This window comes from Oncorhynchus mykiss, chromosome 21, assembly GCF_013265735.2.
Source record: "Oncorhynchus mykiss isolate Arlee chromosome 21, USDA_OmykA_1.1, whole genome shotgun sequence".
Classification (NCBI taxonomy): domain Eukaryota; kingdom Metazoa; phylum Chordata; class Actinopteri; order Salmoniformes; family Salmonidae; genus Oncorhynchus; species Oncorhynchus mykiss.
Window position 1 is genome coordinate 37,642,713 of NC_048585.1, and position 16,501 is coordinate 37,659,213.

A 16,501-nucleotide genomic window follows, 5' to 3' on the forward strand; every position below is an offset into this window, starting at 1 on the left:
AGCCTCCCGGTTTCATTATCACAGACTAACTTATACCTTTCAGCCTCCCGGTTTCATTATCACAGACTAACTTATACCTTTCAGCCTCCCGGTTTCATTATCACAGACTAAAAGCGTCCACATGCTAGGTTGGTTTGCTCCTAGCAGAACTCAGCCAGGCGAAGAGAACGTCTGTGCCTAACATACTCCCTTAAAATGATATTTGCTTCAAAATATTACTGTTTGACCCTCTTGAGACACCGTAACAACAACATACAATAGCACTTCCTCAAAATAGTCAAAATCAATTTAAGATAAATCAAGAAATGTCAAATGTTTACATTTTTGTTGAGGTCTTTTTCAATTTGAAACTAAGATATTTGGTGCAGTTTTTCTCAAGTGACAAGATTTGCATGCAACTAGTTGTTTGTCGTTGATTGACAACAAACACTTCATTGAGGAATCCCTACTGTTGACCAATCACAGACAAGGTGCCGGAAAAAAACCTTCTGAACACTGCCGAACACCAAAACGAACAAAAATCCCACAAAATGTTGTTATAATATATACAGAGTAAACAAAACATTAAGAACACCTGCTCTTTCCATGACATAGACTGACCAGGTGAATTCAATTGAAAGCTATGATGCCTTATTGATGGGGCGGCAGGGTAGCCTAGTGGTTAGAGCGTTAGACCGGAAGGTTGCAAGTACAAACCCCTGAGCTGACAAGATCTGTCGTTCTGACCCTGAACAGGCAGTTAACCCACTGTTCCTAGGTCGTCATTGAAAATAAGAATTTGTTCGTAACTGACTTGCCTAGTTAAATAAAGGTAAAATAATTGATGTCACTTGGAAATCCATTTCAATCAGTCTAGATGAAGGGGAGGAGACAGGTCCAAACGGTTTCAACTGGGAAGCATTCAGTAAGCTTTAGCATCATTCTCAAGCTGTTGGTTAATGGGTGTGACCTGGCCATAGCTTGTTGAACATTAATTAAACTTTACAAAGTTGTGTAGAGGCAGAAGTTTAATGTTGATGGTTATAACTAAATACACAAGCACACATACAGACAGAAGATGGTATATCTTATTTTGGTATAGAACGACACTGTCTCTTTTTCACTATGGGTGTGTTCATAAATTGCCTCCAGTGTGTCATAGTACGCTCTGGGTCGTTTGTAAATTCAGAGCATTGTCAGATTGTAAAATCAACCCGTGGAGAAGGGTTGATTCGAGTGTTCTGACCTTGCAACAAGCACCCAAGCTAACTGGCTAAAGTTGGCTAGCTCACTAGCTACTTCTAGACACATATGAGAGAACACCTCACTGGCCATTTTACTCACCCTAGCAGAGGCTGTTTTCATGTTATCTAGAGCATTAGTGACTGTAACTGTGCTCCTGTGCTCCTGTAACTGTGCTCCTGGCAACAATTGAATGACGTTTTCTTGCAGACGTTTATTGACACCGGTCTTATTCAGCGGGTGTTGAAAGTTTGTAAATTCATCAGTTGTTCTACGCTCTGACACACTCAGATGAGAGTGCTCTGAAATCGGAATTAGATGGCCAGAGTGAATTTACAAAAGCAGCCTTCGTGATGAGTGTGTTGCAATAGCAACGCTATTGATAACATCACAGCTGTTTCCTTGCCAATGTGGAGGCTTATGTCCTCCACTGTGATGTGATTAGATCTCTCATGTCATCCAGGCTTAGCTCAGTTCACATGACCCTTTGTAGCAGTCCATCCATATCTAATGCATCATGCTACTATCGCTCTCTCTTTTACACACACTATATTTCCCATCTCTCTCTCTGTGTGTCTCTCTATCCCCCTACTCCTTCCCATCTCTTCCTTCATCTCTCCCCCTCGGTCCCCTTCCATTCTAGCATAGAGAGTTCATTGGAGTCAAAAGCCACTGTCCTTCTCTCTACCTTAATCCCCCCTTCAGATATTGCCCATGTCCCTCTGGCCTGGCAAAGTTAACTTATTATACCCATCACAACTAGAAAGCTCGCTATCCTCTCTCCTCCACTCCTTCCCCCCCATCTCTCATCCCTCAAATATCCCCCATCTCCCTTCAGCCAGGCAGAGGTCACTTTTTACACCCATCGCACCCAGGCAGTCCAGCCATCCCTGTCCTATTGTAGTCAAAGCGTGGTGAGACCAGGGTGCTAGGATCTCCAGCTGGCGGCCTCTCCTCTTCTACAGCCATGATGCTCTCTACCAAACACATGATGGCCGCGTCGATGTTGATGTTGTCCTGAGAGGGGAGAGAGTGGGAAAGAATTGAAGGGCAAAGAGAGAGAGATGTTTGTGTGAGAGAGAGACATGAGAGCAAGAGAAAGAGAGGGGGTGTGGGACAGATAGAGAGAGCAAGAGAATGGGAAGGAAAAAATACAGTCTTTATATGCACAGACACAATCCCTCACTCAGCTAGCAGTAAGTAGATATAATGACGCTTTTTACATTCCAGAAAGCAACTCATACACACAAAACATTGTCTGCTAACACACACGTCTCTTAACATTTCCAAACACAAAGCTTGTATCCCCTGATATACACTACATACAGCAACAATAGAGACCCATCCCTCTCTATGCCGCGACCCCATGTCGTGACCCTTGACCTCTTACCACCCTACAAAACCATGGTCTTGCTCTCTCACACACACACACACCCCTCACCTTGGCGGAGGTCTCGTACCACCCTACAAAGCCGTGGTCTCTAGTGAAGTTCTCCAGTTTGGGCAGTTTGGAACAGAGACCCGTACTCAGCTGGTCACATTTATTACCCAATAAGACGGCCGGAACTGGCCTCCCGTTACCCAGAGCAACCTGGGAGGGGTGTGGGGTGAGGGAGAGAGAGAAAGAGGGGGGGTTGGAGAGTAAAATGGGGGAGAAGATGTAAGTGCAAGGAAATATAGAGAAAATGGGAGTGAGGGGTGAGATGGATGAGAGGAGAGAAGGATCTTAACAAACGTAAAAAATAAAAAATAAAAAGTCTTTATGAAATGAAAACAACGGTGGGGATGTTTTATTTGAAGGGAGGATAGTACTAGTTGAGCCACTCAGGCTACAGGCACTCACTACCACCTCACTGTATAGTACAACCTGCATGTATACTTCATTATGACTAGTTCTAAGCATGTTAAATAATAATGTATCTCTTACCTTGGAGTCGAGGTCTCCCTTCCACTTGAGGACAGCCTGGAAGGTAGAGGCCCGCGTCATGTCAAAGATCACCAACGCTCCCACAGCCTCGCGGTAGTAAACCCGCGTCATGTTGCCATAGCGCTCCTGGCCTGGGGAAAAACAACAACAAGAATGATATAACACCAACAACAACATCTACAACTATACCATCTAAATCAACAACATAACAACAATGAATATTTCTTAATAAAGTGACTTAAGAAGCAAAGCGATACTCCAATGTGTTGAGACACTTCAAGTGTGTGTGTGTTGTGTGTATATTTATGTGTGTGTATGTGTGCGTGTGTGTGTTTAAGTGAGTGTTGACATATAAATGGCATTTCTCCTGGAAGTTAACCTCTCTCACATGACTGTAATATACCAGTGAGTAACCATGATATAGCTGAGAGAGAGAAAGAGAGGGACAGAGAGAAAGAGAGGGGCGGAGAGAGAGAGAACAGGGTCTTTCTAACAGCAACACATAACGTACAGAATACGGTTTGAAATATCACTGGTTGTCACTGCCAATAGCCAGCTTGCATTGTGTAAATACCATCACACTGGTTTTCCTGCTATGTTCTCCTACAATGTCTATCTCTGTCTTTCCACTGCCTACATGCATTGTCTAAATTAATAAGACTCAATGGATAGGGGTGAACCTGATCCTAGATCAGCAAGAGGCCAAGAGGCCTTTAATTTAACTGTAAAAATGTATTACCTGTTAATGTGCCATGAACACAACCAGTCATGATGTTTTAATCTTATTGTCAAACAAATCACTTCAAAAAGTAGTTTACCGTCGCACATTCATCCAAAATAATCCCAGCATCTGAACAGTGCACTGTGCACCCTTCAACTTTCCTTCAATTCGCAAGTGGCTGAAACTATCTCACCGGAGAAAGCATTCAAGTGAGCGAAACAGCGCCCCTCTGTCTTACTATATACTGTATGTAGCCCATGTATTTGATGCTGTGTCTGGCCAAAAAGAGTATGACATGCCATTCTGTTTTTGGCCAGACAGCATCAGATACATGGGCAAAACATACATCTTGTTTCTTTCTTTTTCCTTTCCTGCCCTGCACTGAAAGCGCTTCATTGTTCCAGCTTAATTTCAATGAATGTCATGTTTGCAATAATTTCTTGTGAAACAATGCATGAGGACTGTCTCAGGGTGGAATAGTTCATTATTATGAACCAGACAGTGGGTGATTATTGACACTTGTTTATACTATTATGAGAAAAACTTGGATTATATTAATATTGATATGAAATATATGTATATGTAAAAACTAAATCATTGATCTATTATGAATTATTATTTGGCTGTAAGGATTCATTTTGTCAACATTGTGGTTTCATTAACCTGGGCACAGTGGAGAGGCAAATTCCCCTCCCTCCCCATTTCCTTTGAGATTTTGAAGATTCCCGCGGGGAGGGGGGGGGGGGGGGGGGGGTTGTGCTGGTAGACATGTTGTGATGAGGTCATTATCTACCGTTGAGATGATACGGAGGAAAAGTCTGCTGACAGTTTAGAGATACAGCACCATAAGTGCTCAGACACACCCATAGCGTTTGCTGGCCGAGTACTTCCTACCTCTGAACGTAATTCGCGAACCGAGTGAGCACCGATATGAAAAACGTAATCTACGAGGAACGATCAGCAGACAAGCGCTAGATCCACATTCGGTGCGATGTGTGCGAGTCTTAAAATGTCTAGTGCATGTGCATTGACTGACGGGGTAAAGTCCACACACATACAGACGCGCGCATGCACACGTGAATGCATACACAGCCAGGCATGCACGTACACACGCGCACATACACCAACACTCACACTATTACACTGTTTTATGGGAGAGTGTATGTCAGGGCCTTACATCAGGTCATGTCAGTTATATGTCGATTATCAGGTCATGTGAAATATAGAGGCTCAAGAATGGGTCGGTTAGGCTAGTACTATTACATTGTGGGTGTGTGTGTGTGTGTGTGTGTAACTACCTATTGTTAAAGTTCCATTCTCAAATAAAATAAAGGAGTTATAAAACTAAATGTAGCAGAGCTAATAGGCCTACTCTAATAGGCCTACTATAATAGGCCTACTCTTATTCTATGCGTAATTAGTTTACCAACTGGCAATGTTCCACTATTACAGACACCATACCATGTGCGTGACATATTTTTGACATATTTTAAACGTGTGTATTACATCAAATATAACAGTTATAAAAGTAAAGGTAGGCGAACTGTCGAAGAAGATTACTCGTAATTAGTTTACCAACCTGCGATGTCCCACAGCTGCAGTCGCACGACCGTCTTGTGATCCCAATTGAGGAGTTTGAGGGCGAAGTCGACTCCGACGGTGGCTCTGTAATGTTGTGAGAATATCTGATGGACATAACGCTTTATTATGGACGTCTTCCCGACCCCCAGGTCACCGATGACTAGAACCTTCAGCAAGCGTTCCTGCTGCATGGTTGGGTTATGGCTTGATACAGAAACAAATATAGGCTACAACTTAGTGGTTCACATAGAATTTAATATTCAATGTGAAAATAATATTACAAAAGTCAGTGTCCTCTTTTCCCGTTACCTGAAGTTGCCTGTATGTCAAAGGTGAATAGTTGTCAAAATCTTAGTAGCAAGAGAAAACAATATTAATGAATTGATGAAGACAGAAAATAAGAGGAACTTCTCCCTCTTTTATTCAAAATGTGCATGCACAAAAATATTCCGAAATGGTCTTCCTTTCTTGCAATTGTTCTATTCCATACATGTCCTTATATCAGAGTCATGCAATGTATCCTTTGGGCGACCCTTCTCTCTTACCAAACGTTCATTAGTTCTCTCTCGTTCTTTCTCCTACCCAACCTTCATTCCATCCAGAGCAAAAAATGAGAACTTCTAAAAAGAGTAGTCAGCGCATTTCATCCACAAACTGTCAATTTTGGTCAAACAGTGTACGCGCACATCTCGCCTGGAAGCCGTTGCCATTAATCTGCGCATGAAGCTTCTGCTTCTGCCCGTCAGCTGTTTGGAGATTAGTCAACCACAGCCCTTTAGTTTACTGATAAAGTTGTGTACATACAGTAAGTCAATAGTTCACTGTACTTTCTGTCCACCACTTTGCTGCTGGGGGAAAGGAAACGAACTACATATCCAGCGTATTTGGTACACTGTATCCGGATCAACGCACAAGCAGCTGTGGTAACCAAACATGCAATGTTATGTATCTTTACGCGTATACAATATTGTCAATTTTACACTCACGATTATAAATAGTTATATCAGTTAAAGTCCAAAATATGTTTAATGTCTGGTACGCAGTATATAGGGTCTAAAACTTAAATATTTAGTGGCAGTGGCACTATCTATATTTTTGCCTTTTAGCTTACTAATATTGTTGGATAGGCTATAAAATACTATTGGTGAAAGGTTCTTTCAATAACCTACCAAGAATGGTAGCCAATAGGTCAAATTAATTACATTTCATAAAACGACGTAAGAACAAGGACATTGAGAATGGTTTTATTAACAACGTTTTGTGTCGCTGTGGTTTTTTTCTAGATATGCGGATAAAGTGTTTGTGCGCGTCGATATTGATGTTTACGGTAGTAGAGGTGCTGATGCAGGCTGGGCGGTGGAATGAGTCAGGGTCTGTGATGGTGCTGCTCGCGCAATTTCATCAGCGGCAACATTTATTTCATTTAGCTTCCTACAAAAACACAAAACGAGATAAGGAGAGGAGTGAAAACAAAATTAACCTTCAGAATTTTTGCCATAGGTCTATCACATTTTACAGTTGTGTGATTTCAAAACAACAGTGTAGACCTAGGCTATCATTCACAAATGATAGCATTCTGGGGAGTAAAGCGTGCTTTGAATTTTTTTAGGGAGTCATTAATAGACCGTTATAAAGACATCACAACGAAGACCCGTTGGTAGAATTCCGCAGGGCAATTGTAAACTGCTGTTCATGCGTTGATGTGAGACGTTCTTTCGGGCGTTTGTTCTACGAAAGCTTCTCAATGCAATGGAACCTGCAGCAATCGGGTTCTGAGCCGCGCAACCAAACCACGTAAGATGAAACCATTTCGTTCTCTCTTAGGCAATAGGCCTTTCTAGCAAATGTGAACTATACAAGGCCTTCTTATTTGAGGATAATGATGCGAGAAACAAGAAAAGCGACACTACTTGGTCTTGAAAGCCTATTGTGAGAGCGACAGAAGTGATGTTGTCTAATGCACTTCTGCATCAAATAATCGTGGAGATTCTATTCTACTGTTCTCCATTCCATTTACCATTACTGACATATCGTGTAAAATGATGCCTGTAAGACTAAAATAAGCAATGATCCTACCATAAGGCAAAATGGCGGGATCTATTCATTGAATCTGGAATAAATCAGTTGATATTTAATGCAAAAGCACCTGATGTGAAATATCTAACCTTTACAACCCTCTATTAGTTATTTACAGTAACGGCTTCTGTACAATAGACTGTCCATGTAATTAAACATATTTGTGTTTATCCAAAAGCACCTGATGTGAAATATCCACGGTATACAATACAATAGACATTATGATGACCAGTAGTTACCATAGTAGGGTACAATCTAGCCCAGGCTACTGTCCATGTCAATGCTCCAGAGACCCTAGCTGAAACCTATATCCGGTCTCAGGCAAAGCTATGGGGGTGGATATTCCAGGTATTATTTAGGGGATCTGTTTGTCCACGGTTGTGTTTGCATACCAAGCTCACTGTGTGATTCCCGGCCAGCCAGAGTGAGGAAGTGGCGGTGTGTCTAGATGTCACTGGAGGCAGTCTGGTGACTGGATAACCAGGCCTGTGCATAGAATGCAATACCATAATAAATCCGTGCATTGTAGGGTTTTAAATAAGCATAGGTCTATAGAATATGGAATAGAATAGAAAATAATAGATTATAAAATAGAGTATGTAAACTGACCTAAGTGCCACTGGCTACAAACAGAATGGAATAACTGAATTCTTCCTAAAGTGAAGTTCAATGGGGCTTTATTCAAAGCCTAACGTAAAACACAGGCTATCAAATAGTTGCCACAATCAAGTGATTTGAAAGTTGGCCAATATAGGCTAAAGCGGATTTCCAATAGTCACATGCTTGTAATTAAACATGTGGACTATAATAGGCATTGTAACACCGCAGGAGGGCTTAGGCCTAGATCAAAGCCATAGTCAAATCCAGAAGAGACGTGCATTTTTACTTGTCACCAAAGGGAATTTAGTCACAAAACAAGGGCACAAAGAGTAGCGGTGTTGTGCTCTATCCAAAGGCCTCGTTATCATTCAGGGGCTGCGCTCTGTTGGGAAGCCAAGCTACGGTGCTGTGGAGGAGGGAGGGCAGTAACCAATTGAAATCTCCGTTATAGCTGCCCCTCTGTCTGCGAGGTCTCTCTCACAGGCTTTCACCAGGGCGCCCGAGGCTATCTATCCTCTGAAAGCACTGCTTTTGCGCTGTGTGAGCGTGTGTCCCTGCATGTGTCTGTGTCTCACGGTGTGTGTGCCTGTGCGTGTGTTCCATCCGACCACGATTCTACGAACAGAAGCTAGACAGCAGTCACCATGGAGGCGATATGGTTGTACCAGTTCAGACTCATCGTCATTGGGGACTCGACGGTGGGGAAATCGTGCCTGATCCGGCGGTTCACGGAGGGAAGGTTTGCCCAGGTGAGTGACCCGACGGTCGGCGTGGATTTCTTCTCTCGCCTGGTGGAGATCGAGCCGGGGAAACGCATCAAGCTACAGATCTGGGATACCGCGGGACAGGAGCGCTTCAGGTATGGGGGGGGGGGGGGGGGGGGGGGGGGGGGGGGGGGCTCCATAAGAACTGTCACACAGATGATTATGCATAAACTGTGCTTTCGGTATAATCCATCACGCTTGCTTGCTCTTGTTTATCAAGAATGCTTCTTGTGCAGCTGGCCAAACCATGAAATGTATACATCATTTTTATTCAGAGCCCTCTATTAGGCAGGCTATCATTCATAATTGTTGATCAAAGTATATACAATGATATCATAGGATAGTCCACAGTTGCCATTTGCACCAAGGTCTAAACTGCCAGATAGTTTTTGTCATATCACTACTGATATTGTTGTTTGACTATTCAGTGCATAAGGTACAAAGGTTAGTCTACATCAATATTTACACTTTGGCACATCAGTGACACAGTTAGAATAGGCCTATAAATAGTTTAGTTTCTAAAAATGTGAAAAACAAGTATGCAGGAGTCTCTTTTCATAGATAAACATTTATTTTACATATTGAAAGAGTTAACAGCTTTTAAACACACACCCTTGCTTGGTCAGCGTTCCATAATAATTCCTCATCATACCCTGCTCTTTTGTCTGTGATTCATTTAAACTGGTTATTTATTTATTTAGAACATGTATTTTACCACTGTCCTCCTATCTTCATCCTCTTCTTCCGTTCTTTCATTGCACCTCCCTCCCTCATCACCCACACCTCGCATGTCTTTCATATCCCTCCTCTCACTTCTTCCCCCTTCATGTTCTTCCTCCTTCCTTCTCTCACATTCTCTTCCTCTTTTCTGCCAAACTTTCTCTCTCCCTCACTACACACTCTCCTCCCCCTTTCTCACTTTCACATCCATTGCTTGCTACTTGTCTCGCCTCCCAACACGTATCTATTTTTATTTCTCCCTCCCTCCCTACAATATTCTAACATTGTATGTCTCCCCTCTCCTTCTAACACTCAATTCTCTCTCCTCTCATTCCTCTACTTCCTGTCTATCTCTCCTCTCCCTATTCCCTTTCTCATCTCCTAACATAAACACCCTCTCATCCCTGTCTCCTCCCCTCTTCCAGGTCCATCACCAGAGCCTACTATCGTAACTCGGTGGGCGGGCTCCTCCTGTTTGACATCACAAACCGCCGTTCCTTCCAGAATGTTCATGATTGGCTAGAGGAGGCCCGGAGCCACGTACAACCACACAGCATTGTGTTCCTATTGGTCGGCCACAAGTGTGACCTGGAACCTCAGCGCCAGGTAGCCTATCAGATTGCAGTAGTTTACATGTATGTGTGGAGGGGGGTAGGTGGGATGTGTGTGTGTTTGATTGAGCATTGAAATAAATACATTTTTCCCCCTACCTTTACTAATGATATAAGTAATGCACAACACATTTTCATATAAACAGACAATACTATCGCATGTTTACCTCTCCAGGTAACTCGTCAGGAGGCTGAGAAACTCGCCGGCGCCTACGGGATGCGTTACGTAGAAACTTCGGCCCGCGACGCCATAAACGTGGAGCACGCCTTCACGGAGCTGACCAGGGACATCTTTCAGCTGGTGAGGAGCTCCAGGTTGAAGATACAAAGATTGAGTCAAGAATTAAAATTGAGTCCTGTACAACCTTTGGCTAGCTTAGCAATGGCAACAGCTGGTCCCATGAATTGTTTATTATCAAAATGTTCTGCATGTCAATAGTCTGGTCCCAGATCTGTTTGTGCTATCATGTCATCTCCTTGCCATGGCAAACATGACATTTGGCATGACAATGAGTGACAAGGAGTTGATATGATTGCACAAACAGATCTGGGACCAGGCTAGCATGTGAATACAACATTGTCCCTTCTAACCTTGGTATCTTCACCCTAGGTGAGGAGCGGTGACATCACTATCCAGGAGGGTTGGGAGGGGGTGAAGAGCGGCTTCGTTCCCAACGTGGTCCACTCCTCCGAGGAGGTCACCAAGAGCGACCGACGCTGCCTCTGCTGATCTAGAGGGATCTACTAGATCCAACTAGATCCCTGACTCGAGTCTGGTTTCCCTTAGGTCCTCCTGAACTTGCACCCAGATCAATTTCAGCTATCTAGTCTAGCCATTTGCCTCTACTGATCTGCATCTGGATGGAGGGATCCTACTCACAACTAGATCCCTGCCTGGTTTTCATTTGATCCTCCTTGGTCCTCAAAAGGTGTCCACTTTTCAGAGTGATCTGCTATCTGGATGGATGATGGATCCCTTCCCTACAAATACCTGGTTAATACCTGGTTTCCCTTTAGGTCAGGGATGGGGATCTTGGATGGGGGTGGGGGACACAAAAAATCTGAACTCATCATGAGGGGCCGCAGTGGCTCACGGGTCTGTGTACCCACATCTATACCCACACCTGTCTCTGATTTGTACAATCAATCTATTTGTGCAGTTAAACTACTTAACTCTTAACTAAATGCATTATACCAGTAGCTAGGGGCATCTCTAGCCTTTTGGTGGCGTTAAGCAAGACTTGGTTGGCATCCCCCTACCTCACAGGTAAAACATTTTACTGGCCCCCGTCTTGACGGTGGAGAGAAAAAAGTACATTTCCTGCAATTCTACACATTTTGCCATGGTGCGGAGGGAAATGGTGTGCCATTTTATAACAAATTTCAAGCAATTCTACTCATTTTGCCATGAGGCAGAGAGAAGAATTTGCAGTTTTACAGCTATTTTCCTGCAATTCTATCCATTTTGCCATGGAGTGGAGATACATTGTTGTAGTTTTAAAACTAATTTCCTGAAAATCTACACATTTTTGCCATGACTTATGCCATGTTAATATGATATATGAGTGAGAGTGACTAACAAAATCAATTGGTCCCCCCTGGAGGTCAAGGCCTCTGGGCATGTCTGGTCACTATTCGGCCATGATTACTACAAGTAAAACATTTAAAAAAAATAATTGTTAGCTGACATAGCTAATTGAGTGAGTGACTTAAGAGAAAACCTGCTGATGCACAACCATATTTCAAAACTGCACCTTGTGAATTCTACTATTCTAACTCCCAACAGTAAGTTGAGACCCTGACTGAGTTGCTAAACATGGCCCATCCCTGCTTTAGGAAATGTTCTTGAATTGCACCCAGATCTATTTCAGCTCTCTAGTCACCTGCTACCCCGATCTATTCTCTTCCACTATGCAATCCGATAACACAATTGATACGACCAGAAGGCATCACACGTCCCCTTAGAAGGCCATATTGACCCTATCTGATTCAGTTGTTCAAAGGAGACTGAGGAGGAGGGTCTCAGAGTCTCTTACTTTCCCCTTTTGGGAAATGAAGTCTGGTCCCAAACTCAAACTCTGTGGTTCTATACCTACTTCTCCCATCATCTAACTAACACTCCAATCCTCACCCTTCTCCATTAACCAATGCCATATTGGACCTTATGGACACTTTGGAAAGAGACTGAATGTAAGGGAACGACTGTTTGACTCTCTAACTGACTGTACAAGTGGACAAAGGGACACCAGGGTCGTATTCACTAGACACCAAGCGGAAGAAAATGCACTGAAATGGGGAGGGAGAATAAGATACAATTTTTTTTTGTTTCAAAAACGTTTTGCTATGGTGTGCACTAATGAATATGACCCAGTAAAGGCGGACAATGAGATATTGGGCACACCGGAGGCCGACACTACCTGTACATTTACCTGAACATTTAACTGTCCCCTTTGAGACTAGCCTATGAGTGATTCCAGAATCTAGCTGAGGAAACCATGGTAACAGTGGACAGACAGGAAGCTGGGAGAAATGTACCCTAAAAACACTACATTACCTATAATTCCACATCTGCAGGCATCTAAATTACACATATTAATGACACAGTACAACAAGTATGGCAACAGACATGTGCATTCAATATCTCAATATCAATCAGTCTAGAAATAAGGATATTCATTCCATAAATAATAACATTAACGTTCGATAACGTTATCATGAATGACCGTGCTGTTGTGTTGAAAGTCATATTTTAGTTGGGCGCACTGGATGTAACAACGTTTCTGGTTTGGTAACTGAGAAATGAAATGCTTTGGCACAATAGGTGGTGGAGGGACAAAACTTGCTGTTTTGAAACAAAAGATGTCCTACGTATTTTCCGTTCAAGATGTTTTGTAGCCACTGTGTTCAAGGTCAATCTCTTTGTCATCAGCGCTACTTCCTGCTATCAGATAATCAGAATCCAAAACTTTGATTCTTTCTTCTCTACGCTGAGTAATAATAACTGCAAGGATGAACTGCTATCATCCACTTTATCCAAAGAGAGTTTGGTAGCACCATTTAATGTGAATGTAACATTGTAGGGAAAGGGGGAGTTGACAGTGTGGAAATGCACTTTCATCTAAAAATGTATCGCTGACAAGGAGGACAGGATGGGAAATGTTCTCAATCATTTATTACAATAAAGGGGACATCTTGCGGGGCCTTGACAAGTGATATCCCATTAAGTGTGACTTTTCATTACTTTTTCGGCGTAGATCAAGAATGGGCATCTTTGGATTCCGTTGCATCTTCCACTTGCTTGGACATTCTAGGTCTAGAATGGAATCTTGGACATCATGATAACTGACATGCTGATAACTGATCTCCTTCTGTAACTATGGTCCAGCCATAACCAGTGCTCATAATTGAACGACAGTGGCTTCACCAATCTCTACACACTTTAAATCTCCAATGCTTAGAGCTCCATTATACCAAATCAGAGGGTTTCAGGAGTTTGGATCAGTTGGTCCTCATCATCAAGTAAGATACTCTCTAGGTAGAAGTTTCCCCCAACCACAGATCTGGGATCAGATAACCCAGAGCACTAACCTTTACCAGTAGGCTAATGACAAATATCCGGTCCTGTGTCAGTGGTTAGAGGAAGCGTCTATCTAGTCTGTAACAAACAACCAGACCTTCATGTAGGCGTACAGCATGTACAGCTCCTAGGCCATGTCAGAACATAGGAGTTTGCAGCAAGTGCTTAGCCTGGTAAAACCAGACTGAATGAAGTGAAACAACAGTGATACCAAGCTAGCGGTTGCTCATCATACAGTGCCTTGCAAAAGTATTCGGCCCCCTTGAACTTTGCGACCTTTTTCCACATTTCAGACTTCAAACATAAAGATATAAAACTGTATTTTTTTGTGAAGAATCAACAACAAGTGGGACACAATCATGAAGTGGAACGACATTTATTGGACATTTCAAACTTTTTTAACAAATCAAAAACTGAAAAATTGGGCGTGCAAAATTATTCAGCCCCTTTACTTTCAGTGCAGCAAACTCTCTCCAGAAGTTCAGTGAGGATCTCTGAATGATCCAATGTTGACCTAAATGACTAATGATGATAAATACAATCCACCTGTGTGTAATCAAGTCTCCGTATAAATGCACCTGCACTGTGATAGTCTCAGAGGTCCGTTAAAAGCGCAGAGAGCATCATGAAGAACAAGGAACACACCAGGCAGGTTCGAGATACTGTTGTGAAGAAGTTTAAAGCCGGATTTGGATACAAAAATATTTCCCAAGCTTTAAACATCCCAAGGAGCACTATGCAAGCGATAATATTGAAATGGAAGGAGTATCAGACCACTGCAAATCTACCAAGACCTGGCCGTCCCTCTAAACTTTCAGCTCATACAAGGAGAAGACTGATCAGAGATGCAGCCGAGAGGCCCATGATCACTCTGGATGAACTGCAGAGATCTACAGCTGAGGTGGGAGGCTCTGTCCATAGGACAACAATCAGTCGTATATTGCACAAATCTGGCCTTTATGGAAGAGTGGCAAGAAGAGAGCCATTTCTTAAAGATATCCATAAAAAGTGTTGTTTAAAGTTTGCCACAAGCCACCTGGGAGAGACACCAAACATGTGGAAGAAGGTGCTCTGGTCAGATGAAACCAAAATTGAACTTTTTGGCAACAATGCAAAACGTTATGTTTGGCGTAAAAGCAACACAGCTGAACACACCATCCCCACTGTCAAACATGGTGGTGGCAGCATCATGGTTTGGGCCTGCTTTTCTTCAGCAGGGACAGGGAAGATGGTTAAAATTGATGGGAAGATGGATGGAGCCAAATACAGGACCATTCTGGAAGAGAACCTGATGGAGTCTGCAAAAGACCTGAGACTGGGACGGAGATTTGTCTTCCAACAAGACAATGATCCAAAACATAAAGCAAAATCTACAATGGAATGGTTCAAAAATAAACATATCCAGGTGTTAGAATGGCCAAGTCAAAGTCCAGACCTGAATCCAATCGAGAATCTGTGGAAAGAACTGAAAACTGCTGTTCACAAATGCTCTCCATCCAACCTCACTGAGCTCGAGCTGTTTTGCAAAGAGGAATGGGAAAAAATGTCAGTCTCTCGATGTGCAAAACTGATAGAGACATACCCCAAGCGACTTACAGCTGTAATCGCAGCAAAAGGTGGCGCTACAAAGTATTAACTTAAGGGGGCTGAATAATTTTGCACGCCTAATTTTTCAGTTTTTGATTTGTTAAAAAAGTTTGAAATATCCTATAAATGACGTTCCACTTCATGATTGTGTCCCACTTGTTGTTGATTCTTCACAAAAAAATACAGTTTTATATCTTTATGTTTGAAGCCTGAAATGTGGCAAAAGGTCGCAAAGTTCAAGGGGGCCAAATACTTTCGCAAGGCACTGTATTAATAACACACAAAAATACGTTAATCAATGTACAGCACTACCAGGGTCGTGTTCACTAGACACCAAAATGAAGAAAGCAGATTGAAAACAGAGAGAGACTACCTGACTACCTAATAAAAACACATTTTCCGCTGGAAAATGTTTTGCTATGTTGTGCTCTACTGAATACGACCCAGGATGACTCTTCTTCATTCTACATCATCTTTGACAAAGTCTCTATCTCCAAGCTGTACAATGCCATGTAACTACAGTTCCTTCAATTCAACAATAGCTATGGGATTTTCTGTGCCACTACTCATCTATCAAAACAACTTGAAATGTACAAAAAAATAATAATAAAATGTGACTGGTAAAACAAACCTGTTCTGCTTTGTGTCTAAAGATGTAGCCTCTTGTTGTTTGGGTAAAACGATGTCGGCTAGTCTTGGGGAGAATCTCAATTGGATTTGCTCGACTCTGTCCTCTCCTCACCTGCTTTTGAAAAATGTCAGAGGTAATTGAGGAGCGGATGCGAGGAAAGGAAATGTTGAAACAAATGCGCTTGTATGATATTTGACTCTCCTCCACTCGTCATTAGGCAAATTACCTTTACAGGGGTTGTAACCCCAAAATACATGTGTAAAGTGATACAAATTTAGCTAGTTGTGGAAGACATGTTATTAATAAAAGTATAAGAAGCTCAGTTGGTAGAGCATTGCGCTTGTAATGCCAGGTTAGTAGATTTGATTCCCGTGACCATCCATAGGTAAAATGTATGCACGCATGACTTAAAAAATGTCTGCTAAATGGCATATGTTATGTAAGCGTATCGTTTTTAAATGTGAACATGATTTTCTCTGATTAAA

At 42.4% G+C, this 16,501-nt stretch overlaps 2 protein-coding genes across 3 annotated transcripts; one reads left to right on the top strand and one right to left on the bottom strand.

Moving 5' to 3' along the window:
- Positions 1-989: 989 nt before the first annotated feature.
- On the bottom strand, positions 990-6,203 carry zgc:162171 (uncharacterized protein LOC565931 homolog). Of its 2 annotated transcripts, XM_021577615.2 has the most exons (6): positions 5,996-6,203; positions 5,760-5,800; positions 5,449-5,654; positions 3,149-3,279; positions 2,663-2,812; positions 990-2,238 (listed from the first exon to the last, which is right to left on the bottom strand). In XM_021577615.2, exons 3-6 carry the CDS (start codon positions 5,639-5,641, stop codon positions 2,071-2,073), a joined length of 642 nt encoding a protein of 213 aa, XP_021433290.1. In that variant the 5' UTR covers positions 5,642-5,654; positions 5,760-5,800; positions 5,996-6,203; the 3' UTR covers positions 990-2,070. The 2 variants fall into 2 exon arrangements, with proteins under 2 accessions (XP_021433290.1, XP_036813641.1); XM_036957746.1 differs by having other exon boundaries at positions 5,449-6,203.
- Positions 6,204-6,789: 586 nt separating this feature from the next.
- Positions 6,790-13,440, top strand: LOC110500311 (ras-related protein Rab-39B). Its single transcript, XM_021577614.2, has 5 exons — positions 6,790-7,244; positions 8,752-8,985; positions 10,036-10,216; positions 10,397-10,522; positions 10,832-13,440. The coding sequence occupies exons 2-5, from the start codon at positions 8,771-8,773 to the stop codon at positions 10,949-10,951; spliced, it is 642 nt and encodes a 213-aa protein (XP_021433289.1). The 5' UTR covers positions 6,790-7,244; positions 8,752-8,770; the 3' UTR covers positions 10,952-13,440.
- Positions 13,441-16,501: the final 3,061 nt, after the last annotated feature.